The sequence below is a fragment of the Salvelinus alpinus genome, chromosome 3 (assembly GCF_045679555.1).
Source record: "Salvelinus alpinus chromosome 3, SLU_Salpinus.1, whole genome shotgun sequence".
In the NCBI taxonomy this organism is placed as follows: domain Eukaryota; kingdom Metazoa; phylum Chordata; class Actinopteri; order Salmoniformes; family Salmonidae; genus Salvelinus; species Salvelinus alpinus.
In genome coordinates, this window is record NC_092088.1 from 108,213,598 (window position 1) to 108,241,588 (window position 27,991).

The following is a 27,991-nucleotide window of genomic DNA, read 5'->3' on the forward strand; positions in this document are numbered from 1 at the left end:
ACAGCCCGGTGGTCTCCACCGCTGCTCTCTCTACAGCCCGGTCAGAGACAAAGCAACAGTGACTATTGCACACAGTGGTGTAGTAGGACCCAAATATTCACCATGCACTGTATCTCCACTTCTCCAGCAACTAAAAGCACTGGAGATGAAGCTAGCGAGTGAGGAAACATCTGAAGGGAGGAACTAGACTGACCTGTCCTTGTCTCCAACACTCTCTGAACAGCTTCCAGTTCCCAGGGTGGCGATGGTCTTTCAGCCACAGCAGTCTGCCTTCATACAACCAGCAGTGGGGGATGTCAGCATGGAGCTGCAGGGTCTTCTCTAGCTGAGGCTTGGCTACAGGAGGCTCTTCTGTCCCAGTCCCAGGGTTAGGACCTGTCCCAGTCCCAGGGTTAGGACCTGTCCCAGTCCCAGGGTTATGACCTGTCCCAGTCCCAGGGCTTTGACCTGTCCCAGTCCCAGGGCTTGGACTTGTCCCAGTCCCAGGGCTTGGACCTGTCCCAGTCCCAGGGTTTGGACCAGTCCCAGGGTTAGGACCAGTCCCAGTCCCAGGGTTAGGACCAGTCCCAGGGTTTGGACCAGTCCCAGTCCCAGGGTTAGGACCAGTCCCAGGGTTTGGACCAGTCCCAGGGTTTGGACCTGTCCCAGGGTTTGGACCTGTCCCAGGGTTTGGACCAGTCCCAGTCCCAGGGTTTGGACCAGTCCCAGTCCCAGGGTTTGGACCAGTCCCAGTCCCAGGGTTTGGACCAGTCCCAGTCCCAGGGTTTGGACCAGTCCCAGTCCCAGGGTTTGGACCAGTCCCAGTCCCAGGGTTTGGACCAGTCCCAGTCCCAGGGTTTGGACCAGTCCCAGTCCCAGGGTTTGGACCTGTCCCAGTCCCAGGGTTAGGACCTGTCCCAGTCCCAGGGTTAGGACCTGTCCCAGTCCCAGGGTTTGGACCTGTCCCAGTCCCAGGGTTTGGACCTGTCCCAGTCCCAGGGTTTGGACCAGTCCCAGTCCCAGAGTTAGGACCTGTCCCAGTCCCAGGGTTTGGACCTGTCCCAGGGTTTGGACCTGTCCCAGGGTTTGGACCTGTCCCAGTCCCAGGGTTTGGACCAGTCCCAGTCCCAGGGTTTGGACCTGTCCCAGTCCCGGGGTTTGGACCAGTCCCAAGCTGCTTCTTCCTCTCGATCCTCTCTGTCTTCACCTCCCTGTTCTCTGTCGTGTTGGTGGTGGCCTCCAGCTTCAGACTCAGCTTGGCTCCTCGGCTGGCAGGGATTTTGTTCTCCACCACGGACGCTATGATGTCATCCAGGATGTTGGGCATGCTACGGCAACTCATCTGGACAGAGGAGATACAGCATCAGAACATATGAATCAGTCTGGGGAAATAATACAGCGTTAATTCCCTCCATACAGCAAGATAATGGTGGACTGGGTGTGTGTCTCTGTCCCAGTACCTGTGCTGCGGTGGAGTATACAGGAGCGAAGGCCATGCCGGCATCAGTAGAGCCCAGACGTAGTTTACTAGCGGTGGTAGTTAGGAGGTCTCTTAGAGTAGAGCCCTGTTCTGTGATGTTAGACACCAGGCTAGACGCTTTACAGTGGAGAGACTCCAGGCTACTGACCTTGTCCTCCTTGCCCACCTTACCCAGAGGAGACGCCTTGTTTTCTACACCAGAGACAAGATACATCAGTTACAAAACATCATCATCATCACACCAGTAACAACTAACCTCTGGAGATCTGTCATTTTCATCATCAGTTACACACTTTATCACAAGATAATACATTATTCATCATGACACCGTCAAAATAATGACAGAAATACGTATGAATCCACACCAGTTACAACACACCTCAACTACCAGAGACAGCTGTCCAAACAGGAAATAAAATGATAGAAAGATGATCCACGATATACATATCATCTCCGACAATGACAAGATGTTAAACACGACAGTTTCTAGGCAGGTTGGGTAGAGCAAATGGGATGGATTAACATGTGGCTGCAGTCATACTGAGCCCTAAATAGGAGGGTTGGAATGCTGCTGTATAACTACAGTCATACTGAGCCCTAAACAGGAGGGTTGGAATGCTGCTGTATAACTACAGTCATACTGAGCCCTAAACGGGAGGGTTGGAATGCTGCTGTATAACTACAGTCATACTGAGCCCTAAACGGGAGGGTTGGAACGCTGCTGTATAACTACAGTCATACTGAGCCCTAAACAGGAGGGTTGGACTGCTGCTGTATAACTACAGTCATACTGAGCCCTAAACAGGAGGGTTGGAACACTGCTGTATAACTACAGTCATACTGAGCCCTAAACAGGAGGGTTGGAACGCTGCTGTATAACTACAGTCATACTGAGCCCTAAACAGGAGGGTTGGAATGCTGCTGTATAACTACAGTCATACTGAGCCCTAAACAGGAGGGTTGGAATGCTGCTGTATAACTACAGTCATACTGAGCCCTAAACAGGAGGGTTGGAATGCTGCTGTATAACTACAGTCATACTGAGCCCTAAACAGGAGGGTTGGAATGCTGCTGTATAACTACAGTCATACTGTCATACCCAAACAGGAGGGTTGGAATGCTGCTGTATAACTACAGTCATACTGAGCCCTAAACAGGAGGGTTGGAATGCTGCTGTATAACTACAGTCATACTGAGCCCTAAACAGGAGGGTTGGAATGCTGCTGTATAACTACAGTCATACTGAGCCCTAAACGGGAGGGTTGGAACGCTGCTGTATAACTACAGTCATACTGAGCCCTAAACAGGAGGGTTGGACTGCTGCTGTATAACTACAGTCATACTGAGCCCTAAACAGGAGGGTTGGATTGCTGCTGTATAACTACAGTCATACTGAGCCCTAAACAGGAGGGTTGGAATGCTGCTGTATAACTACAGTCATACTGTCATACCCAAACAGGAGGGTTGGAATGCTGCTGTATAACTACAGTCATACTGAGCCCTAAACAGGAGGGTTGGAACGCTGCTGTATAACTACAGTCATACTGAGCCCTAAACAGGAGGGTTGGAACGCTGCTGTATAACTACAGTCATACTGAGCCCTAAACGGGAGGGTTGGAATGCTGCTGTATAACTACAGTCATACTGAGCCCTAAACAGGAGGGTTGGATTGCTGCTGTATAACTACAGTCATACTGAGCCCTAAACAGGAGGGTTGGAATGCTGCTGTATAACTACAGTCATACTGTCATACCCAAACAGGAGGGTTGGAATGCTGCTGTATAACTACAGTCATACTGAGCCCTAAACAGGAGGGTTGGAATGCTGCTGTATAACTACAGTCATACTGAGCCCTAAACAGGAGGGTTGGAATGCTGCTGTATAACTACAGTCATACTGAGCCCTAAACAGGAGGGTTGGAATGCTGCTGTATAACTACAGTCATACTGTCATACCCAAACAGGAGGGTTGGAATGCTGCTGTATAACTACAGTCATACTGAGCCCTAAACGGGAGGGTTGGAATGCTGCTGTATAACTACAGTCATACTGAGCCCTAAACGGGAGGGTTGGAACGCTGCTGTATAACTACAGTCATACTGAGCCCTAAACAGGAGGGTTGGAATGCTGCTGTATAACTACAGTCATACTGAGCCCTAAACAGGAGGGTTGGAATGCTGCTGTATAACTACAGTCATACTGAGCCCTAAACAGGAGGGTTGGAATGCTGCTGTATAACTACAGTCCTACTGAGCCCTAAACAGGAGGGTTGGATTGCTGCTGTATAACTACAGTCATACTGAGCCCTAAACAGGAGGGTTGGAATGCTGCTGTATAACTACAGTCATACTGAGCCCTAAACAGGAGGGTTGGAACACTGCTGTATAACTACAGTCATACTGAGCTCTAAACAGGAGGGTTGGAATGCTGCTGTATAACTACAGTCATACTGAGCTCTAAACAGGAGGGTTGGAATGCTGCTGTATAACTACAGTCATACTGAGCTCTAAACAGGAGGGTTGGAATGCTGCTGTATAACTACAGTCATACTGAGCCCTAAACAGGAGGGTTGGAATGCTGCTGTATAACTACAGTCATACTGAGCCCTAAACAGGAGGGTTGGAATGCTGCTGTATAACTACAGTCATACTGAGCCCTAAACAGGAGGGTTGGAATGCTGCTGTATAACTAGTCATACTGAGCCCTAAACAGGAGGGTTGGAATGGGCTAACAGTCGGATTGACCAGCAGACAGAGTGCAGTGTGTGAGCTCTAGCGTGACGTACCTTTCTTGTCTTCCCGTGACTTCTGTTCAGCCAGGTCAGCCAGGAAGTGGAGAGGACTCTGGGACTCCGGGGGAGTCAGTTTGGAGTCAGAGGAGATGTCTGAGGCAGGGCTGGAGCCTCCGTTAGTCTCAGCTTTACCCTGAATGGGGTTCAGCTGCCCAGGCTCTGTCTTCACGTTACATAGAGAGATCTTGTTGCTGTGGTTTAACACGTTCTGGAGGACCTGACCGGGAGAGAGGTCAACAACACGTCACAGACTACACCGTTCAACAGACTACACCGTTCAACAGACTACACCGTTCAACAGACTACACCGTTCAACAGACTACACCGTTCAACAGACTACACCGTTCAACAGACTACACCGTTCAGCAGACTACACCGTTCAGCAGACTACACAGTTCAACAGACTACACCGTTCAACAGACTACACCGTTCAACAGACTACACCGTTCAACAGACTACACCGTTCAACAGACTACACCGTTCAACAGACTACACCGTTCAACAGACTACACCGTTCAACAGACTACACAGTTCAGCAGACTACACAGTTCAAAATCAAGTCTGGAATAGGAGAGGTCTAACTAGTCTACATTACTGAGCTAACAGACAGAAGTCTAGATTCCAGAGCAGGACAGAGGCTGAATCACTGGGTTTGGCAGAACTCCCAAATACCACCTTAATCCCATGTAGGGAATAGAGTGCCATAGGGCCCTGGTCTAAAGTAGTGCACTATATAGGGAATAGGGCTCTGGTCTAAAGTAGTGCACTATATAGGGAATAGGGCTCTGGTCTAAAGTAGTGCACTATATAGGGAATAGGGTGCCATAGGGCTCTGGTCTAAAGTAGTGCACTATATAGGGAATAGGGCTCTGGTCTAAAGTAGTGCACTATATAGGGAATAGGGTGCCATAGGGCTCTGGTCTAAAGTAGTGCACTATGTAGGGAACAGGGTTCCATAGGGTTCTGGTCTAAAGTAGTGTTCCATGTAGGGAACAGGGTGCTACTTGGGAAGCAGCAGAAACAGAGCAGCTGTGTATCTCCGTACCTGGTCTAAAGTAGTGCACTATGTAGGGAACAGGGTGCTACTTGGGAAGCAGCAGAAACAGAGCAGCTGTGTATCTCCGTACCTGGTCTAAAGTAGTGCACTATATAGGGAACAGGGTGCTACTTGGGGAGCAGCAGAAACAGAGCAGCTGTGTATCTCCGTACCTGGTCTAAAGTAGTGCACTATGTAGGGAACAGGGTGCTACTTGGGGAGCAGCAGAAACAGAGCAGCTGTGTATCTCCGTACCTGAGAGACTCCGTTGGTAGCAGGCAGCTTGTTGAGTAGAGGGTTGTGTTTCCCAGTACAGACACAGGGGGTCCTGATGCTGTACTTCTCCCTGAACAGATGCATGGCGCTCATCACCTCGGTCAGAACTGCAGGACAGACCACTAGTCATTATTACACACGTCAGCATGGTAGAGCTACACGTGTTGTAATGGAGTCCTGTCTTGTAGTTTAACTCTGTTTTAATGGAGTCCTGTGTTGTACTTTAACTCTGTGTTGTAATGGAGTCATGTCTTGTGTTGTACTTTAACTCTGTGTTGTAATGGAATCCTGTCTTGTGTTGTAATGGAATCCTGTCTTGTGTTGTAATGGAGTCCTGTCTTGTGTTGTAATGGAGTCCTGTCTTGTGTTGTAATGGAGTCCTGTCTTGTGTTGTAATGGAGTCCTGTCTTGTGTTGTAATGGAGTCCTGTCTTGTGTTGTAATGGAGTCCTGTCTTGTGTTGTAATGGAATCCTGTCTTGTAGTTTAACTCTGTGTTTTAATGGAGTCCTGTGTTGTACTTTAACTCTGTGTTGTAATGGAGTCATGTCTTGTGTTGTACTTTAACTCTGTGTTGTAATGGAGTCCTGTCTTGTGTTGTAATGGAGTCATGTCTTGTGTTGTAATGGAGTCCTGTCTTGTGTTGTGTTGTAATGGAGTCCTGTCTTGTGTTGTAATGGAGTCCTGTCTTGTGTTGTGTTGTAATGGAGTCCTGTCTTGTGTTGTAATGGAGTCCTGTCTTGTGTTGTGTTGTAATGGAGTCCTGTCTTGTGTTGTACTTTAACTCTGTGTTGTAATGGAATCCTGTCTTGTGTTGTAATGGAGTCCTGTCTTGTAGTTTAACTCTGTCTTGTAGTTTAACTATGTGTTGTAATGGAGTACTGTCTTGTACTTTAACTCTGTATTGTAATGGAGTCCTGTCTTGTGTTGTACTTTCACTCTGTGTTGTAATGGAGTCCTGTCTTGTGTTGTACTTTAACTCTGTGTTGTAATGGAGTCCTGTCTTGTACTTCAACTCTGTGTTGTAATGGAATCCTGTCTTGTGTTGTAATGGAGTCCTGTCTTGTAGTTTAACTCTGTGTTGTAATGGAGTCCTGTCTTGTACTTTAACTCTGTGTTGTAATGGAGTCCTGTCTTGTGTTGTAATGGAATCCTGTCTTGTGTTGTAATGGAGTCCTGTCTTGTGTTGTAATGGAGTCCTGTCTTGTGTTGTAATGGAGTCCTGTCTTGTGTTGTACTTTAACTCTGTGTTGTAATGGAATCCTGTCTTTTGTTGTAATGGAGTCCTGTCTTGTAGTTTAACTCTGTCTTGTAGTTTAACTCTGTGTTGTAATGGAGTCCTGTCTTGTACTTTAACTCTGTGTTGTAATGGAGTCCTGTCTTGTGTTGTACTTTCACTCTGTGTTGTAATGGAGCCCTGTCTTGTGTTGTACTTTAACTCTGTGTTATAATGGAGTCCTGTCTTGTACTTCAACTCTGTGTTGTAATGGAATCCTGTCTTGTGTTGTAATGGAGTCCTGTCTTGTACTTTAACTCTGTGTTGTAATGTAGTCCTGTCTTGTAGTTTAACTCTGTGTTCTAATGGAGTCCTGTCTTGTAGTTTAACTCTGTGTTCTAATGGAGTCCTGTCTTGTAGTTTAACTCTGTGTTGTAATGGAGTCCTGTCTTGTAGTTTAACTCTGTGTTCTAATGGAGTCCTGTCTTGTGTTGTACTTTAACTCTGTGTTGTAATGGAGTCCTGTCTTGTAGTTTAACTCTGTGTTGTAATGGAGTCCTGTCTTGTGTTGTACTTTAACTCTGTGTTGTAATGGAGTCATGTCTTGTACTTTAACTATGTGTTGTAATGGAGTCCTGTCTTGTACTTTAACTCTGTGTTGTAATGGAGTCCTGTCTTGTGTTGTAATGGAGTCCTGTCTTGTAGTTTAACTCTGTGCTGTAATGGAGTCCTGTCTTGTGTTGTAATGGAGTCCTGTCTTGTAGTTTAACTCTGTGTTGTAATGGAGTCTTATCTTGTAGTTTAACTCTGTGTTGTAGTTTCCTAACTGAATAACGAAATCTATTCCAGCCCTGGCTGAGGTCCAGACAGAGAGGAACAGAAATCATTGGTTCCTACCAGTTCCTGGGATAATCTGTGTTGGCATCAAGTACTTGTGACCATGCTGCTGTCCCTTGACACACTTCAGCCAGGCATACAGGTCTTTGTCTGGGGGAACAACAAAACACACATTACCTCAAACCAACAAACCCTGTCAGGTCTCAATGGAAACCACGTCTGTCTGCTTCCCAAACGCTCCTCTATTCCCTTTATAGTGCACTACTTTCACCAGGGCTCTGTGGGTGTTGGAGTGTCCCACTATAAAGGGAATAGGGTCCCATTTGGGCCTCAGACGCTACATGAGAACAGACCGTGTCTCTCTCAGGAGGTTTACAGGTTCAACAGGAGAATTAGGATGAATCCTCTGCTGCTGCTTCTCAACATGGGGAATCAGATCAACTATAGTACTGATAACACACTGTCTGGTGTTGGAGCTGTGAGGGACGGGGTCTCACACTCTGTAGGAGCTGTGACGGACGGGGTCTCACACTCTGTAGGAGCTGTGACGGACGGGGTCTCACACTCTGTAGGAGCCGTGAGGGACGGGGTCTCACACTCTGTAGGAGCTGTGAGGGACGGGGTCTCACACTCTGTAGGAGCTGTGACGGACGGGGTCTCACACTCTGTAGGAGCCGTGACGGACGGGGTCTCACACTCTGTAGGAGCCGTGACGGACGGGGTCTCACACTCTGTAGGAGCCGTGACGGACGGGGTCTCACGCTCTGTAGGAGCCGTGACGGACGGGGTCTCACGCTCTGTAGGAGCCGTGACGGACGGGGTCTCACGCTCTGTAGGAGCCGTGACGGACGGGGTCTCACACTCTGTAGGAGCCGTGACGGACGGGGTCTCACACTCTGTAGGAGCCGTGACGGACGGGGTCTCACACTCTGTAGGAGCCGTGACGGACGGGGTCTCACACTCTGTAGGAGCCGTGACGGACGGGGTCTCACACTCTGTAGGAGCCGTGACGGACGGGGTCTCACACTCTGTAGGAGCCGTGACGGACGGGGTCTCACACTCTGTAGGAGCCGTGACGGACGGGGTCTCACACTCTGTAGGAGCCGTGACGGACGGGGTCTCACACTCTGTAGGAGCCGTGACGGACGGGGTCTCACACTCTGTAGGAGCCGTGACGGACGGGGTCTCACACTCTGTAGGAGCCGTGACGGACGGGGTCTCACACTCTGTAGGAGCCGTGACGGACGGGGTCTCACACTCTGTAGGAGCTGTGACGGACGGGGTCTCACACTCTGTAGGAGCCGTGACGGACGGGGTCTCACACTCTGTAGGAGCTGTGACGGACGGGGTCTCACACTCTGTAGGAGCTGTGACGGACGGGGTCTCACACTCTGTAGGAGCCGTGAGGGACGGGGTCTCACTCTGTAGGAGCTGTGAGGGACGGGGTCTCACACTCTGTAGGAGCCGTGAGGGTTGCCGTCCAGACAGACAGTCATGTTTATTTCACTTGTTTAGGTAATAAACAGATGTTTCTCAGGCCAATAAAGCCCTTTGAATTGGAGACAAAGACACAGAGAGACAGACAGTCAGTCTCCTACCACTACTATAGCAGGCAGTAGGGGGCAGGCTGGGTACAGCAGATATGCCATGTCTGTCTGTCGTCATGGTGATTTACACCTGCCCAGGGCCCTGTGACCAACCATCAGCACTACAACACAATGTCTGTCTCAACCAGACCCCCACCTTGGAGAGAGAGGAGGGAGGGGGAGAAGGAGAGGGGAGGGGGAGAGGGAGGAGAGAGAGGGAGGGGGAGAGGGAGGAGGGGGAGGGGAGAGAGGGAGGGGGAGGAGAGGGGAGAGGGAGGGGGAGGAGGAGAGGGAGGGGAGGGGAGAGGGAGGGAGAGAGAGGGAGGGGGAGAGGGAGGAGAGAGAGGGAGAGGGAGGGAGAGAGAGGGAGGAGGAGAGAGGAGAGGGAGGAGGAGAGAGAGGGAGGGGGAGAGGGAGGGAGAGAGAGGGAGGGGGAGGGGGAGGATGGGGAGGGAGAGAGGGAGGGAGGGGGAGGAGGAGAGGGAGGGGGAGAAGGAGAGGGAGAGGGAGAGGGAGGAGGAGAGAGGAGAGGGAGGAGGAGAGGGAGGGAGGGGGAGAGGGAGGAGAGAGAGGGAGGGGGAGAGGGAGGAGGGGGAGGGAGAGAGGGAGGAGGGGGAGGAGGAGAGGGAGGGGGAGGAGAGAGGGAGGAGAGAGGGAGGGGGAGAGGGAGGAGAGAGAGGGAGTGGGAGAAAGGGAGGAGAGGGAGGGAGAGGAGGAGGGGGAGAGAGAGGGAGGGGGAGAAAAACCTGTATCCTCTACTAGTCTATGGTGGAAAGGAAGAGGTTTAAATGTTAAAATCCTAAATGTTGACTGACCTTTGGAGGTCTTCCTCTCCTTCGCCTTGTAACAGTCCAGACAAACCACAAAGCCACATTTGTGGCAGACCCAGTGAATGTTAAACAAGGTGGCTTCGCATGCGTCACACATCTCCCGGACCCCTCTCACAGCCCTCTTCCAGGCCATCTTGGCTGCAGGGCAAAGCACACAAACAGGGAGGATGAAGACAACAGGCAGAGGACAGCAGAGCACTTCCAGGCAGTCTCAATAGGACAGACTGATTCCTTCATCCAGAAGACTTTAGAAACTAGTCTGGCCTCAGAGGGCTGTAACATGGGTACAATAACAGACACAATAAAACATTTAGTTGATCTACAGTTCAGGATGGTATGACCTGTTAAACACACAGATAATAGTTTGAGCTTTGACCCCGGCTGTCTACAGTAACACTAAGACTAACAGAGAGAATGTCTCTGTGTTCCTCTGCCTTTCAGATTAACAACAACACTTCTCTGTGTTCCTCTGCCTTTCAGATTAACAACAACACTTCTCTGTGTTCCTCTGCCTTTCAGATTAACAACAACACTTCTCTGTGTTCCTCTGCCTTTCAGATTAACAACAACACTTCTCTGTGCTCCTCTGCCTTTCAGACTAACAACAACACTTCTCTGTGCTCCTCTGCCTTTCAGATTAACAACAACACTTCTCTGTGTTCCTCTGCCTTTCAGACTAACAACAACACTTCTGTGTTCCTCTGTCTTTCAGACTAACAACAACACTTCTCTGTGCTGCTCTGTCTTTCAGACTAACAACAACACTTCTCTGTACTCCTCTGCCTTTCAGACTAACAACAACACTTCTCTGTGTTCCTCTGCCTTTCAGACTAACAACAACACTTCTCTGTGTTCCTCTGCCTTTCAGACTAACAACAACACTTCTCTGTGCTCCTCTGCCTTTCAGACTAACAACAACACTTCTCTGTGCTGCTCTGTCTTTCAGACTAACAACAACACTTCTCTGTGTTCCTCTGCCTTTCAGACTAACAACAACACTTCTCTGTGTTCCTCTGCCTTTCAGACTAACAACAACACTTCTCTGTGCTCCTCTGCCTTTCAGACTAACAACAACACTTCTCTGTGTTCCTCTGCCTTTCAGATTAACAACAACACTTCTCTGTGTTCCTCTGTCTTTCAGACTAACAACAACACTTCTCTGTGCTCCTCTGCCTTTCAGACTAACAACAACACTTCTCTGTGTTCCTCTGCCTTTCAGACTAACAACACTTCTCTGTGCTGCTCTGTCTTTCAGACTAACAACAACACTTCTCTGTGCTCCTCTGCCTTTCAGATTAACAACAACACTTCTCTGTGTTCCTCTGTCTTTCAGACTAACAACAACACTTCTCTGTGCTCCTCTGTCTTTCAGACTAACAACAACACTTCTCTGTGCTCCTCTGTCTTTCAGACTAACAACAACACTTCTCTGTGTTCCTCTGCCTTTCAGACTAACAACAACACTTCTCTGTGTTCCTCTGCCTTTCAGACTAACAACAACACTTCTCTGTGTTCCTCTGCCTTTCAGGCTAACAACAACACTTCTCTGTGCTCCTCTGCCTTTCAGACTAACAACAACACTTCTCTGTGTTCCTCTGCCTTTCAGACTAACAACAACACTTCTCTGTGTTCCTCTGCCTTTCAGACTAACAACAACACTTCTGTGTTCCTCTGTCTTTCAGACTAACAACAACACTTCTCTGTGCTCCTCTGCCTTTCAGACTAACAACAACACTTCTCTGTGCTCCTCTGCCTTTCAGACTAACAACAACACTTCTCTGTGTTCCTCTGTCTTTCAGACTAACAACACTTCTCTGTGTTCCTCTGCCTTTCAGACTAACAACTACACTTCTCTGTGTTCCTCTGTCTTTCAGACTAACAACAACACTTCTCTGTGCTCCTCTGCCTTTCAGACTAACAACAACACTTCTCTGTGCTCCTCTGCCTTTCAGACTAACAACAACACTTCTCTGTGTTCCTCTGTCTTTCAGACTAACAACAACACTTCTCTGTGCTGCTCTGTCTTTCAGACTAACAACAACACTTCTCTGTGCTCCTCTGCCTTTCAGACTAACAACAACACTTCTCTGTGTTCCTCTGCCTTTCAGACTAACAACAACACTTCTCTGTGTTCCTCTGCCTTTCAGACTAACAACAACACTTCTCTGTGCTCCTCTGCCTTTCAGACTAACAACAACACTTCTCTGTGTTCCTCTGCCTTTCAGACTAACAACAACACTTCTCTGTGCTCCTCTGCCTTTCAGACTAACAACAACACTTCTCTGTGTTCCTCTGTCTTTCAGACTAACAACACTTCTCTGTGTTCCTCTGCCTTTCAGACTAACAACAACACTTCTCTGTGTTCCTCTGCCTTTCAGACTAACAACAACACTTCTCTGTGCTCCTCTGCCTTTCAGACTAACAACAACACTTCTCTGTGCTGCTCTGCCTTTCAGACTAACAACAACACTTCTCTGTGCTGCTCTGCCTTTCAGACTAACAACAACACTTCTCTGTGCTGCTCTGCCTTTCAGACTAACAACAACACTTCTCTGTGCTGCTCTGTCTTTCAGACTAACAACACTTCTCTGTGTTCCTCTGCCTTTCAGACTAACAACACTTCTCTGTGTTCCTCTGCCTTTCAGACTAACAACAACACTTCTCTGTGCTGCTCTGCCTTTCAGACTAACAACAACACTTCTCTGTGTTCCTCTGCCTTTCAGACTAACAACAACACTTCTCTGTGCTGCTCTGCCTTTCAGACTAACAACAACACTTCTCTGTGCTGCTCTGCCTTTCAGACTAACAACAACACTTCTCTGTGCTGCTCTGTCTTTCAGACTAACAACAACACTTCTCTGTGTTCCTCTGTCTTTCAGACTAACAACACTTCTCTGTGTTCCTCTGCCTTTCAGACTAACAACACTTCTCTGTGTTCCTCTGCCTTTCAGACTAACAACAACACTTCTCTGTGCTGCTCTGTCTTTCAGACTAACAACAACACTTCTCTGTGTTCCTCTGCCTTTCAGACTAACAACAACACTTCTCTGTGCTGCTCTGCCTTTCAGACTAACAACTACACTTCTCTGTGCTGCTCTTCATACCATCTTTTTTGATCCATGTAGCAGCAGTGTTCTCAGTGGTGACCATCTGACAGAACTGGTCTCCTATATATGAGAGGATGTACTTGGAGGAGTCTGGGTCCAACTCATTCTCCTCGTATACGTCAGGAGCCCAGAGGGACAGCGCCTCCTCATCAAACTGATCAGGAGTGGAGAAGCCGTCCACACGGATCACTCCATTCTTACTGTAGGACAGGCTGGAGAGACGAGGGAGAGAGGACATGTTAATGAGAGGCCGTCCACACGGATCACTCCATTCTTACTGTAGGACAGGCTGGAGAGACGAGGGAGAGAGGACATGTTAATGAGAGGCCGTCCACACGGATCACTCCATTCTTACTGTAGGACAGGCTGGAGAGACGAGGGAGAGAGGACATGTTAATGAGAGGCGCAGACACACACTAGATCATTACTCCTCCCTGTCAGAAGGCAACACCATAATGACAGAATAAAGACCCACTGGCTCCCTAGAACCGGAACCAAACCTGGAACCGGAACCAACACCAACCCAAAACCAACACTACTCTAGAACTGGAACCAACCCTAGAACCGGAACCAACACCAACCCTAGAACTGGAACCAACACCAACACCTGAACCAAAACCAACCCTAGAACCGGAACCAACACCTGAACCAAAACCAACCCTAGAACCGGAACCAACCCCGGAACCAACACCAACCCTAGAACCTGAACCAACACCAACCCTAGAACCTGAACCAACACCAACCCCTGAACCAACACCAACCCCGGAACCAACACCAACCCTAGAACCTGAACCAACACCAACCCTGGAACTAACACCAACCCCTGAACCAACACCAACCCTAGAACCTGAACCGACACCAACCCTGGAACCAACACCAACCCCGGAACCAACACCAACCCTAGAACCGGAACCAACACAACCCTGGAACCATCACTAACCCTAGAACATGAACCAACACCAACCCCGGAACCATCACTAACCCTAGAACATGAACCAACACCAACCCCGGAACCAACACCAACCCCGGAACCAACACCAACCCCGGAACCAACACCAACCCCGGAACCAACACCAACCCCTGAACCAACCCTAGAACCTGAACCAACCCTAGAACAGAAACCAACACCAGCCCTAGAACCTGAACCAACACCAACCCTAGAACCGTAACCAACACCAACCCTAGAACCGGAACCAACACCAACCCTAGAACCGGAACCAACACCAACCCTAGAACCGGAACCAACACCAACCCTAGAACCTGAACCAACCCTAGAACCGTAACCAACACCAACCCTAGAACCGGAACCAACACCAACCCTAGAACCGGAACCAACACCAACCCTAGAACCGGAACCAACACCAACCCTAGAACCGGAACCAACACCAACCCAAAACCAACACTACTCTAGAACTGGAACCAACCCTAGAACCGGAACCAACACCAACCCTATAACCGGAACCAAAACCAACCCTAGAACTGGAACCAACCCCAACTCTAGAACCGGAACCAACCCTAGAACCGGAACCAACACAACCCTAGAACCATCACTAACCCTAGAACCGGAACCAACACCAACACCTGAACCAAAACCAACCCTAGAACCGGAACCAACACCAACACCTGAACCAAAACCAACCCTAGAACCGGAACCAACACCAACACCTGAACCAAAACCAACCCTAGAACCGGAACCAACACCAACACCTGAACCAAAACCAACCCTAGAACCGGAACCAACCCCGGAACCAACACCAAAACTAGAACCTGAACCAACACCAACCCTAGAACCTGAACCAACACCAACCCTAGAACCTGAACCAACACCAACCCTGGAACCAACACCAACCCCTGAACCAACACCAACCCTAGAACCTGAACCAACACCAACCCTGGAACCAACACCAACCCCGGAACCAACACCAACCCCGGAACCAACACCAACCCTAGAACCGGAACCAACACACAACCCTGGAACCATCACTAACCCTAGAACATGAACCAACACCAACCCCGGAACCATCACTAACCCTAGAACATGAACCAACACCAACCCCGGAACCAACACCAACCCCGGAACCAACACCAACCCCAGAACCGGAACCAACACCAACCCCAGAACCTGAACCAACCCTAGAACCTGAACCAACCCTAGAACCGGAACCAACACCAACCCTAGAACCGGAACCAACGCCAACCCTAGAACCGGAACCAACACCAACCCTAGAACCGGAACCAACACCAACCCTAGACCCGGAACCAACCCTAGAACCGGAACCTGAACCAACCCTAGAACCGGAACCAACACCAACCCTAGAACCGGAACCAACACCAACCCTAGAACCGGAACCAACACCAACACCTGAACCAAAACCAACCCTAGAACCGGAACCAACACCAACACCTGAACCAAAACCAACCCTAGAACCGGAACCAACACCAAAACTAGAACCTGAACCAACCCTAGAACCTGAACCAACACCAACCCCTGAACCAACACCAACCCTAGAACCTGAACCAACACCAACCCTGGAACCAACACCAACCCCTGAACCAACACCAACCCTAGAACCTGAACCAACACCAACCCTGGAACCAACACCAACCCCGGAACCAACACCAACCCCGGAACCAACACCAACCCCGGAACCAACACCAACCCCGGAACCAACACCAACCCTAGAACCGGAACCAACACACAACCCTGGAACCATCACTAACCCTAGAACATGAACCAACACCAACCCCGGAACCATCACTAACCCTAGAACATGAACCAACACCAACCCCGGAACCAACACCAACCCCGGAACCAACACCAACCCCGGAACCAACACCAACCCCAGAACCGGAACCAACACCAACCCCTGAACCAACCCTAGAACCTGAACCAACCCTAGAACCTGAACCAACCCTAGAACCGGAACCAACACCAACCCTAGAACCGGAACCAACACCAACCCTAGACCCGGAACCAACCCTAGAACCGGAACCTGAACCAACCCTAGAACCGGAACCTGAACCAACCCTAGAACCGGAACCTGAACCAACCCTAGAACCGGAACCAACACCAACCCTAGAACCGGAACCAACACCAACCCTAGAACCGGAACCAACACTAGAACCTGAACCAACACCAACCCTAGAACCTGAACCAACACCAACCCTAGAACCGGAACCAACACCAGATGGACTGACTGACTGAGGAAGGGTTCACTGACAGACAATAACAGATGGACTGACTGAGGAAGGGTTCACTGACAGTCAATAACAGATGGATTGACTGAGGAAGGGTTGACTGACAGACAATAACAGATGGATTGACTGAGGAAGGGTTGACTGACAGACAATAACAGATGGACTGACTGACTGAGGAAGGGTTCACTGACAGACAATAACAGATGGACTGACTGACTGAGGAAGGGTTCACTGACAGACAATAACAGATGGACTGACTGACTGACTGAGGAAGGGTTCACTGACAGTCAATAACAGATGGACTGACTGAGGAAGGGTTGACTGACAGACAATAACAGATGGACTGACTGACTGAGGAAGGGTTGACTGACAGTCAATAACAGATGGACTGACTGACTGAGGAAGGGTTGACTGACAGTCAATAACAGATGGACTGACTGACTGAGGAAGGGTTCACTGACAGACAATAACAGATGGACTGACTGAGGAAGGGTTGACTGACAGTCAATAACAGATGGACTGACTGACTGAGGAAGGGTTGACTGACAGTCAATAACAGATGGACTGACTGACTGAGGAAGGGTTCACTGACAGACAATAACAGATGGACTGACTGACTGAGGAAGGGTTTACTGACAGTCAATAACTGATGGACTGACTGAGGAAGGGTTCACTGACAGACAATAACAGATGGACTGACTGAGGAAGGGTTCACTGACAGACAATAACAGATGGACTGACTGAGGAAGGGTCCACTGACAGACAATAACAGATGGACTGACTGACTGAGGAAGGGTTCACTGACAGACAATAACAGATGGACTGACTGAGGAAGGGTTCACTGACAGACAATAACAGATGGACTGACTGAGGAAGGGTTCACTGACAGACAATAACAGATGGACTGACTGAGGAAGGGTTCACTGACAGTCAATAACAGATGGACTGACTGACTGAGGAAGGGTTGACTGACAGACAATAACAGATGGACTGACTGAGGAAGGGTTCACTGACAGTCAATAACAGATGGACTGACTGACTGAGGAAGGGTTCACTGACAGACAATAACAGATGGACTGACTGAGGAAGGGTTGACTGACAGACAATAACAGATGGACTGACTGACTGAGGAAGGGTTTACTGACAGTCAATAACAGATGGACTGACTGAGGAAGGGTTCACTGACAGTCAATAACAGATGGACTGACTGACTGAGGAAGGGTTCACTGACAGACAATAACAGATGGACTGACTGAGGAAGGGTTGACTGACAGACAATAACAGATGGACTGACTGACTGAGGAAGGGTTCACTGACAGTCAATAACAGATGGACTGACTGACTGAGGAAGGGTTCACTGACAGACAATAACAGATGGACTGACTGAGGAAGGGTTCACTGACAGACAATAACAGATGGACTGACTGAGGAAGGGTTCACTGACAGACAATAACAGATGGACTGACTGACTGAGGAAGGGTTCACTGACAGTCAATAACAGATGGACTGACTGAGGAAGGGTTGACTGACAGTCAATAACAGATGGACTGACTGACTGAGGAAGGGTTCACTGACAGACAATAACAGATGGACTGACTGACTGAGGAAGGGTTCACTGACAGTCAATAACAGATGGACTGACTGACTGACTGAGGAAGGGTTCACTGACAGTCAATAACAGATGGACTGACTGACTGAGGAAGGGTTCACTGACAGACAATAACAGATGGACTGACTGAGGAAGGGTTCACTGACAGACAATAACAGATGGACTGACTGACTGAGGAAGGGTTCACTGACAGACAATAACAGATGGACTGACTGACTGAGGAAGGGTCCACTGACAGTCAATAACAGATGGACTGACTGACTGAGGAAGGGTTCACTGACAGTCAATAACAGATGGACTGACTGAGGAAGGGTTCACTGACAGACAATAACAGATGGACTGACTGAGGAAGGGTTCACTGACAGACAATAACAGATGGACTGACTGAGGAAGGGTTCACTGACAGACAATAACAGATGGACTGACTGACTGAGGAAGGGTTCACTGACAGACAATAACAGATGGACTGACTGAGGAAGGGTTGACTGACAGACAATAACAGATGGACTGACTGACTGAGGAAGGGTTGACTGACAGACAATAACAGATGGACTGACTGACTGAGGAAGGGTTCACTGACAGACAATAACAGATGGACTGACTGACTGAGGAAGGGTTCACTGACAGTCAATAACAGATGGACTGACTGAGGAAGGGTTCACTGACAGACAATAACAGATGGACTGACTGAGGAAGGGTTGACTGACAGACAATAACAGATGGACTGACTGACTGAGGAAGGGTTGACTGACAGACAATAACAGATGGACTGACTGACTGAGGAAGGGTTCACTGACAGACAATAACAGATGGACTGACTGACTGAGGAAGGGTTCACTGACAGTCAATAACAGACGGACTGACTGAGGAAGGGTTCACTGACAGACAATAACAGATGGACTGACTGAGGAAGGGTTCACTGACAGACAATAACAGATGGACTGACTGACTGATGAAGGGTTCACTGACAGTCAATAACAGATGGACTGACTGAGGAAGGGTTCACTGACAGACAATAACAGATGGACTGACTGACTGAGGAAGGGTTCACTGACAGACAATAACAGATGGACTGACTGAGGAAGGGTTCACTGACAGTCAATAACAGATGGACTGACTGACTGAGGAAGGGTTCACTGACAGACAATAACAGATGGACTGACTGAGGAAGGGTTCACTGACAGACAATAACAGATGGACTGACTGACTGATGAAGGTTTCACTGACAGTCAATAACAGATGGACTGACTGACTGATGGACAGATGGACTGACTGACTGAGGAAGGGTTCACTGACAGTCAATAACAGATGGACTGACTGAGGAAGGGTTCACTGACAGACAATAACAGATGGACTGACTGACTGAGGAAGGGTTGGAGATCGTATACAATGACCTAAACAATCTCTAACCATGTGGCGGCAAAGTGGACCAGCCGAGCAAAGCAGCCAATCAGACACTAGCCGGGAGACAGAGCAGCCAATCAAATACCACCTGACCAGCGGACCAGCTAACCAGACAAAACGAGACTGAATCAGCCAATCAGACTCACCGGCGGAAGTAGTAGAAGCGGCAGAAGACAGGGGAATGAGCTGGCTGCTCCCCCTTCTTGCTGCGGACAACACGACACTCTCGACACTTCTGCAGGTTGGGTCCAATCTCGGAGCACGAGTCATCCTGCAGGAACGACTCCCCCGTCTGCTTCAACTTCTTCACCTTCCTCCAGTCCTTCAGCACAGAGCGGGGGATCCCATCTGGTACCGGAGGGGACAGAGAGATGGTTACTATGATATCTAATACAGAGACATGATCAGTCCTTCAGCACAGAGCGGGGGATGCCATCTGGTACTGGAGGGGACAGAGACATGATCAGTCCTTCAGCACAGAGCGGCGGATCCCATCTGGTACCGGAGGGGACAGACACATGATCAGTCCTTCAGCACAGAGCGGGGGATCCCATCTGGTACCGGAGGGGACAGAGACATGATCAGTCCTTCAGCACAGAGCGGGGGATACCATCTGGTACCGGAGGAAACATAAATAAGGTGACCAGGATGTATGCAGACCTATGTACTGTAACTAGAGGTCTTGTGTATTTCTCTACACCAGAGTTGAGGTCAGTTCAATTTCAACTCATTATGGATATGAAGATAAAACCGTAACGTTGTGACTATAACTACTGTTCCCTGAAGGAGGGAAACATGATACAACATAACGATGGGGAGTCACACTCTCGCCACATTGAATGAAGAACTAAAATCACGCCTGACAAGGCCAATGAAATCCGCGCCTCTCTGAAAGCCCCGCCTTCCACAGGTGACAACCTTGCGGCTTGGATTCATTCCTTCAATTCCGTACCGCTCTTTACCGAGCCCAGAACCAGGCGATGCAGGTTTAGTACCTGGTTTCCCTCCTTCAGGGAACAGTAGTAAGTCATAGAGTTCTGTTCCCTTTCAGTCAGTACAACACTATGGGGACTATGGGGAACAAGAATCCCGCCCCAAGCCGGCGCCAGCGGATACTAAATGAAACGGCCCATGGCTGACCACCCAGACTGAGCTCTGACTAACGACCCTGTCCTGTCCCAGCTGTAAACACACTGTGCACTAGACTGGGAGCAGGGACATCCAGGCGATACAACCTCACAAAAGTCTGTGGATCCTGGACTTCCTGACGGGCCATCCCCAGGTTGTAAGGGTAGGTAACAACACATCTGCCAAGCTGATCCTCAACACGGGGGCCCCTCAGGGGTGCATGCTCAGTCCCTTCCTGTACTCCATGTTCACCCATGACTGCATGGCCAGGCATGACTCCAACTTCATCATTAAGTTTGCTGATGAAACAGCCTGTAGGGAAGAGGTCAGAGACCTGGTCGTGTGGTGCCAGGACAACAACCTCTCCCTCAATGTGATCAAGACAAAAAAGATGACTGTGGACTACAGGAAAAGGAGGACAGAGCACGCCCCCATTCTCATCGACGGGGCTGTAGTGGAGCAGGTTGAGAGCTTCAAGTTCCTTGGTGTCCACCTCACCAACAAACTATCATGGTCCAAACAAACCAAGACAGTCGTGAAGAGGGCCACGACAAAGCCTATTCAATCAAGTTTCAATCAAGTTTATTTTATATAGCCCTTCGTACATCAGCTAATATCTCGAAGTGCTGTACAGACACCCAGCCTAAAACCCCAAACAGCAGCAAGCAAGCAATGCAGGTGTAGAAGCACGGTGTATTCCCCCTCAGGAGACTGAAAAGATTTGGCATGGGTCCTCAGATCCTGAAAAAGTTCTATAGCTGGAAGCTTTTTAGTGTAAGCTAGGTTAGCTAGCCTCTTAGACCGTAGCACGGTCCTTTTAGAATAACCAAGAGCCTTAACGCTACGTGTACGAAACAAGAGAGCTACCGCAGCAACTCCAACGTGGGGAGGCATGAATAGCTAGTAGTAGCTAGCACGCTTCGGCGAGTTAGCCAACCTGGCTAGCACGCTATGCAGAGCTTGTTTAGCTAGCCTGATCTCGAAAGTCCACATACAACCAGATCACTGAGGTGGGACCAGACCTTTCATCGACAAAGTCTGGAAAGAGAGGCAAGCGGTGCCTGACCGAGGCACGCCATCGAAACTCTCCCTTCGAGTACCCTGCCGCAACAGGCGACAGAGCGCAGAGGAGTTGGGTTGTGCGTGGGCAGCTACCGTACGCACCACGGCCAGGCAGACAAGACATTTGCTCTGACCAAAGTCCCAATCAATCCCCGCGTCCCGCAACTAGGACTCAGTCGAGGTACGGGCATCCGGGAGAGGAATTCCCTATTGGAAACAGCACGCTTCCTGAAGAATGCTACACGATTGTCAAGAGAACATCGCTCAAGCAAATTTAACAATAACTAATTGATTTGTGATTCGGAAAACAAACAAACTTCCACAAACAACGTCCAGAGGGCGAGTTTAGTTGGCGAAACGTCAGATAGTCTGGTGTTCCAGAGTATATACCTCTCCCCTTTAGGAACCAATAACAACAGGTCATATCCACACTGTGTAGGAAACAGAAACTCATCATCATATGGGATATATAATAAGATAAGGCCAGCTAACATATGATGAGCTGAGAGACTGAGTTGACCTTGTTAGAATGCTATTAGAAGTTGAAATCATATTCATTTGAGAGTCTGTGTGTCTGTATGCATGTGTTATTAAAGGGAGACTTTACATACATTTACATAGAAACGCACCAACTTTACATATTCTGTCCAGCACCACATTGGGGTGGTGCTGGAGTAGATATGTTAATGTTGGGGTGGTGCTGGAGTAGATATGTTAATGTGGTGCTGGAGTAGATATGTTATTGTTGGGGTGGTGCTGGAGTAGATATGTTGATGTTGGGGTGGTGCTGGAGTAGATATGTTAATGTTGGGGTGGTGCTGGAGTAGATATGTTAATGTTGGGGTGGTGCTGGAGTAGATATGTTAATGTTGGGGTGGTGCTGGAGTAGATATGTTAATGTGGTGCTGGAGTAGATATGTTAATGTGGTGCTGGAGTAGATATGTTAATGTTGGGGTGGTGCTGGAGTAGATATGTTAATGTTGGGGTGGTGCTGGAGTAGATATGTTATTGTTGGGGTGGTGCTGGAGTAGATATGTTAATGTTGGGGTGGTGCTGGAGTAGATATGTTAATGTTGGGGTGGTGCTGGAGTAGATATGTTAATGTTGGGGTGGTGCTGGAGTAGATATGTTAATGTTGGGGTGGTGCTGGAGTAGATATGTTAATGTGGTGCTGGAGTAGATATGTTAATGTGGTGCTGGAGTAGATATGTTAATGTTGGGGTGGTGCTGGAGTAGATATGTTAATGTGGTGCTGGAGTAGATATGTTAATGTTGGGGTGGTGCTGGAGTAGATATGTTGATGTTGATGTGGTGCTGGAGTAGATATGTTAATGTTGGGGTGGTGCTGGAGTAGATATGTTAATGTGGTGCTGGAGTAGATATGTTGATGTGGTGCTGGAGTAGATATGTTAATGTTGGGGTGGTGCTGGAGTAGATATGTTAATGTTGGGGTGGTGCTGGAGTAGATATGTTGATGTTGGGGTGGTGCTGGAGTAGATATGTTGATGTTGGGGTGGTGCTGGAGTAGATATGTTAATGTGGTGCTGGAGTAGATATGTTGGGGTGGTGCTGGAGTAGATATGTTAATGTGGTGCTGGAGTAGATATGCTGATGTTGGGGTGGTGCTGGAGTAGATATGTTGGGGTGGTGCTGGAGTAGATATGTTAATGTGGTGCTGGAGTAGATATGTTAATGTGGTGCTGGAGTAGATATGTTGATGTTGGGGTGGTGCTGGAGTAGATATGTTGGGGTGGTGCTGGAGTAGATATGTTAATGTGGTGCTGGAGTAGATATGTTGATGTTGGGGTGGTGCTGGAGAGGATGAATATGAAGTTGAAACATTTTGAAATGTCCCTTTAATGCGAGACTTACTGTTGCTGGACAGTTTCAGCTTGGTCTTCTCCTTGGCGCTCCGAAAGATCCCGTTGTGTTTCAGCTCCTCATCTCGCTCTCCCTCTCCTTTCCTCCTCCGCATGTCGTTCTGTTTCTTCTTGTAGGTGGGTTTGGGCTGCCTCTTAGCCCTCTGCTCCTGCTTGCTGCTCTCGCTGGCGTCAGAGTCCTCTCCGCTCTCTGAGGCCGAGTCGTGGTCGTACACCCTCTTGCTGCCACGCCGCGTATTCCTGTCCTCGGCGGCCATCTTGTCCTCCTGACATTTGACCTCTTCTATCTTCATCTCTACATCACTGGAGGTAGAGGCAATCAGAGTGACGGTGCAAGGCTTGATCATCTCCATCTCAGACACAGAGGGGCTCACAGTGGTGGTAACAGACTTCGACACAGAGGGGCTCACAGTGGTGGTAACGGCCTTCGACACAGAGGGGCTCACAGTGGTGGTAACAGACTTCGACACAGAGGGGCTCACAGTGGTGGTAACAGACTTCGACACAGAGGGGCTCACAGTGGTGGTAACGGACTTCGACACAGAGGGGCTCACAGTGGTGGTAACAGACTTCGACACAGAGGGGCTCACAGTGGTGGTAACGGACTTCGACACAGAGGGGGTAACAGACTTCGACACAGAGGGGCTCACAGTGGTGGTAACAGACTTCGACACAGAGGGGCTCACAGTGGTGGTAACAGACTTCGACACAGAGGGGCTCACAGTGGTGGTAACAGACTTCGACACAGAGGGGCTCACAGTGGTGGTAACAGACTTCGACACAGAGGGGCTCACAGTGGTGGTAACAGACTTCGACACAGAGGGGCTCACAGTGGTGGTAACGGACTTCGACACAGAGGGGCTCACAGTGGTGGTAACAGACTTCGACACAGAGGGGCTCACAGTGGTGGTAACAGACTTCGACACAGAGGGGCTCACAGTGATAGTAACAGACTTTGACACAGTGGTGGTAACAGACTTATCAGCGTCCTCTGTTTTAATCATAGTGTTCCTGTTCCTGTCCTCCTCTGTTTTAATCATAGTGTTTATGTTCCTGTCCTCCTCTGAGTGTCTGGTGAGCCAGGCCTTCTTCAGCTTGTGGTAGTTGGGTTGAGATTGGCTCTGGTTCATCTGGGCTGGCTGGCCATTGGGGAGGGGGCCAGGGCTAGCTCCTGCTTGATGTGGTCCTGGGCTTGCTGTGGTTCTGTGGTCCTGGGCGGAGGCCGAGGCAAGGGGAGGTGGAGGGGAGATGTGAAGAGCTCTACTGTTAGATGGCTCAATCAGGCTCTCAGGACCACTACCACTGGAGCTGCTGCTAGGACCTCTGGACTGCTGGGCTGCTGCTGCTAGGGCCTCTGGACTGCTGGAGCTGCTAGGACCTCTGGACTGCTGGGCTGCTGCTGCTAGGGCCTCTGGACTGCTGGAGCTGCTAGGACCTCTGGACTGCTGGGCTGCTGCCAACGCTGCCTTGTGCTTCTTCAGATGGACAAAGCTCCCATAGTAGGACTGGCTGGGGTTGGGAGAGGCCTGGGTGCTGCTGGCCAGGCTGGGCCCAGGGTGCAGGTTGGGGGATGAGGTCTTGGAGGAGCCCCCCTCCTGTTGCTGGAGCTCAGCCCTTGGCCCTAACCCAGGCCCTGAGTGGAAGGCCCTGCCCTGAGGGCCAGAGCTCTCTGTCCTGCTAGCGCTGGAGGTGTTGGGCCCACAGTAGGTTCTCTCTTGTCTTCTACTCAGCACACCGTAGGGAGCCATGTTGGAGACTGCCCTAGTCCCATCACTACTCCTATTGCACACAGAGTTGGCAGCAGCCGAGACAGAGACTGGAAAGGTTCCCTGAGACTGGGACACTCTCATAAAGTTGTTATTGTACTGCTGCAGGCAAGCAGCCTCCTCCAAGTTAGTGTTTGGCAGGATCACCTTCCCTCCAGACTCCCTGTCTCTCTCATAGGCCAGTTTCAGACAGACTGTCTGAGGCCTGCTCCCCGGGAACATCCTCCCCGTCAGAGAGTCCTTGGCCGAGGTCTTGGCGCCTGGCGAGCCTTCGTACGTTATACACGTAGAGGGACGGACGATAACAGACGCCGTGGTGGCCCCAGGCTTCCTGCCGGGGCTCCTCTCAGAATGCCATCCCGGCTTGTCGTGGCCCTGAGGGTCGCCGGCTCGCCACATCTCGGATGAGGTCATCGCTGCCCCGCCCTTACACACGGCGCTGACCTCCCGTAGCTCGGGCAGAAGGGTGGGCGGTTTCTGCTGCTCAGACACCTTACCGGCCGAGCTGACTGGCTGGATGGGGGTCAGGGTGGGAGGAGACAACCGGCCGCAGCCCGCCTCCTTCCTGTCCAGTGTCTGCTGGATAGGAGGGTGGAACACGGGGGCACGGTGCAGGGCTGGCATACACCTTAGCTGGGCCAGGGTCTGACTCTGGGTCTGAGTGGCTCTGACAGTGGCTCTGGGTCTGACAGTGGCTCTGGGTCTGACAGTGGCTCTGGGTCTGACAGTGGCTCTGGGTCTGACTCTGGGTCTGACAGTGGCTCTGGGTCTGACAGTGGCTCTGGGTCTGACAGTGGCTCTGGGTCTGACAGTGGCTCTGGGTCTGACAGTGGCTCTGGGTCTGACAGTGGCTCTGGGTCTGACAGTGGCTCTGGGTCTGACAGTGGCTCTGGGTCTGGCTCTGACTGGAGGAAGGGGAGAGGTCTGGACTAACAGGGCTGACTATGGTACTGAGACGATACCTCTGCACGTTGGATAGGCTTACCTGCTGGTTCAGCTGCTCTGATATCTTCCCTAGCAGACCCTCCCCATCAGCCTGGTGTTTGATGAGAGGAGGGGGTTTGGACTTGGAGCTGAACGCTGCCCCTCCTCCCAGAGAGAGACCAGAGACTGCTGCTGAGTCCTGCTCCCTGTTCACCTTCTCAAAGTAGGAGTTGAACTCTTTAGAGGGGTAGAGACGAGGCGGCTCGTTGACCACACTGTTGGACAAGGTAGTGAAGTAGTTACTCGGGGGGAGACAGTGCTGGGACACGGCCTGCTGTTTAAACTGATACAGGTCTGCTGCAGGGTGCTCCGTTTCCTTCTCCTGATGGAGGCGCTGGGGGTGGGGGAGCGAGGGGATCCGGGGGTGGGGGAGCGAGGGGATCCGGGGGTAGGGATTAGGCTCCCTGTCGGTATCACTGGACCGGATCTTAGCGGTGAAGGGGGCCACCTCGATGCTCTCCTGGAGGATCCGTCTGTTCTCCTCCTTATACTTACTGGCCCGGTCCCTCTGCCCTGCTTCCTGCTGCTGCTGGACCATCCTCTGCTGCAGTTGTTTATTATGGGCCTCCAGGTAGAGTTGGTGCAGGTGACTGTCTTTCCCGGTCGGAGTGCTGCTGCAGTCCTGCTCCTGCTTCAGGTGGGCCAGAGTGATGGTTCTGATGGGGTCCACAAAACCCTTCAAATCCCTGAGGAGAGAAATAAATAACATTCAACTACAGACCAGACAGGAAGTCATAAGCTCAAACGGCATACTATTCCAACACAGAGCCCTGGTCAACAGTAGTTATTTTTGATACTGTCACAAAGCAAACTAAAAAGCAGCATTCCTCAAGTGAGGATGGCTTTCACTTCAGCAATAATAAATTCATGAACTTCTTTGAGGAAAAGATCATTAGAAAGCAAATTACGGACTCCTCTTTAAATCTGCGTATTCCTCCAAAGCTCAGTTGTCCTGTGTCTTCACAACTCTGCCAGGACCTAGGATCAAGAGAGACACTCAAGTGTTTTAGTACTATATCTCTTGACACAATGATGAAAATAATCATGGCCTCTAAACCTTCAAGCTGCATACTGGACCCTATTCCAACTAAACTACTGAAAGAGCTGCTTCATGTGCTTGGCCCTCCTATGTTGAACATAATAAACGGCTCTCTATCCACCGGATGTGTACCAAACTCACTAAAAGTGGCAGAAATAAAGCCTCTCTTGAAAAAGCCAAACCTTGACCCAGAAAATATGAAAAACGAATCGGCCTATATCGAATCTTCCATTCCTCTCAAAAATATTTGAAAAAGCTGTTGCGCAGCAACTCACTGCCTTCCTGAAGACAAACAATGTATACGAAATGCTTCAGTCTGGTTTTAGACCCCATCATAGCACTGAGACTGCACTCGTGAAGGTGGTAAATGACCTTTTAATGGCGTCAGACAGAGGCTCTGCATCTGTCCTCGTGCTACTAGACCTTAGTGCTGCCTTTGATACCATCGATCACAACATTCTTTTGGAGAGACTGGAAACCCAAATTGGTCTACACGGACAAGTTCTGGCCTGGTTTAAATCTTATCTGTCGGAAAGATATCAGTTTGTCTCTGTGGATGGTTTGTCCTGTGACAAATCAACTGTACATTTTGGTGTTCCTCAAGGTTCCATTTTAGGACCACTATTGTTTTCACTATATATTTTACCTCTTGGGGATGTCATTCGAAAACATAATGTTAACTTTCACTGCTATGCGGATGACACACAGCTGTACATTTCAATGAAACATGGTGAAGCCCCAGAGTTGCCCTCGCTAGAAGCCTGTGTTTCAGACATAAGGAAGTG

The 27,991-nt window shown here is 49.8% G+C and overlaps 1 protein-coding gene across 1 annotated transcript in view; it reads right to left on the reverse strand.

Moving 5' to 3' along the window:
* The window catches only part of jmjd1cb (jumonji domain containing 1Cb), a 69,308-nt gene extending 42,056 nt beyond the window's left edge, over positions 1-27,252 (reverse strand). The window contains exons 1-11 of the mRNA XM_071394758.1: positions 27,080-27,252; positions 26,078-26,853; positions 23,410-25,821; positions 19,493-19,694; positions 13,133-13,347; positions 10,014-10,166; positions 7,673-7,762; positions 5,541-5,668; positions 4,244-4,466; positions 1,440-1,651; positions 194-1,321 (exon numbers count right to left, since the gene is read on the reverse strand). Coding sequence (XP_071250859.1) covers positions 194-1,321; positions 1,440-1,651; positions 4,244-4,466; positions 5,541-5,668; positions 7,673-7,762; positions 10,014-10,166; positions 13,133-13,347; positions 19,493-19,694; positions 23,410-25,821; positions 26,078-26,853; positions 27,080-27,237 — 5,697 coding nt within the window. The 5' untranslated portion in view covers positions 27,238-27,252. The remainder of the gene's footprint in view (positions 1-193; positions 1,322-1,439; positions 1,652-4,243; positions 4,467-5,540; positions 5,669-7,672; positions 7,763-10,013; positions 10,167-13,132; positions 13,348-19,492; positions 19,695-23,409; positions 25,822-26,077; positions 26,854-27,079) is intronic.
* Between the last annotated feature and the right edge of the window lie 739 nt (positions 27,253-27,991).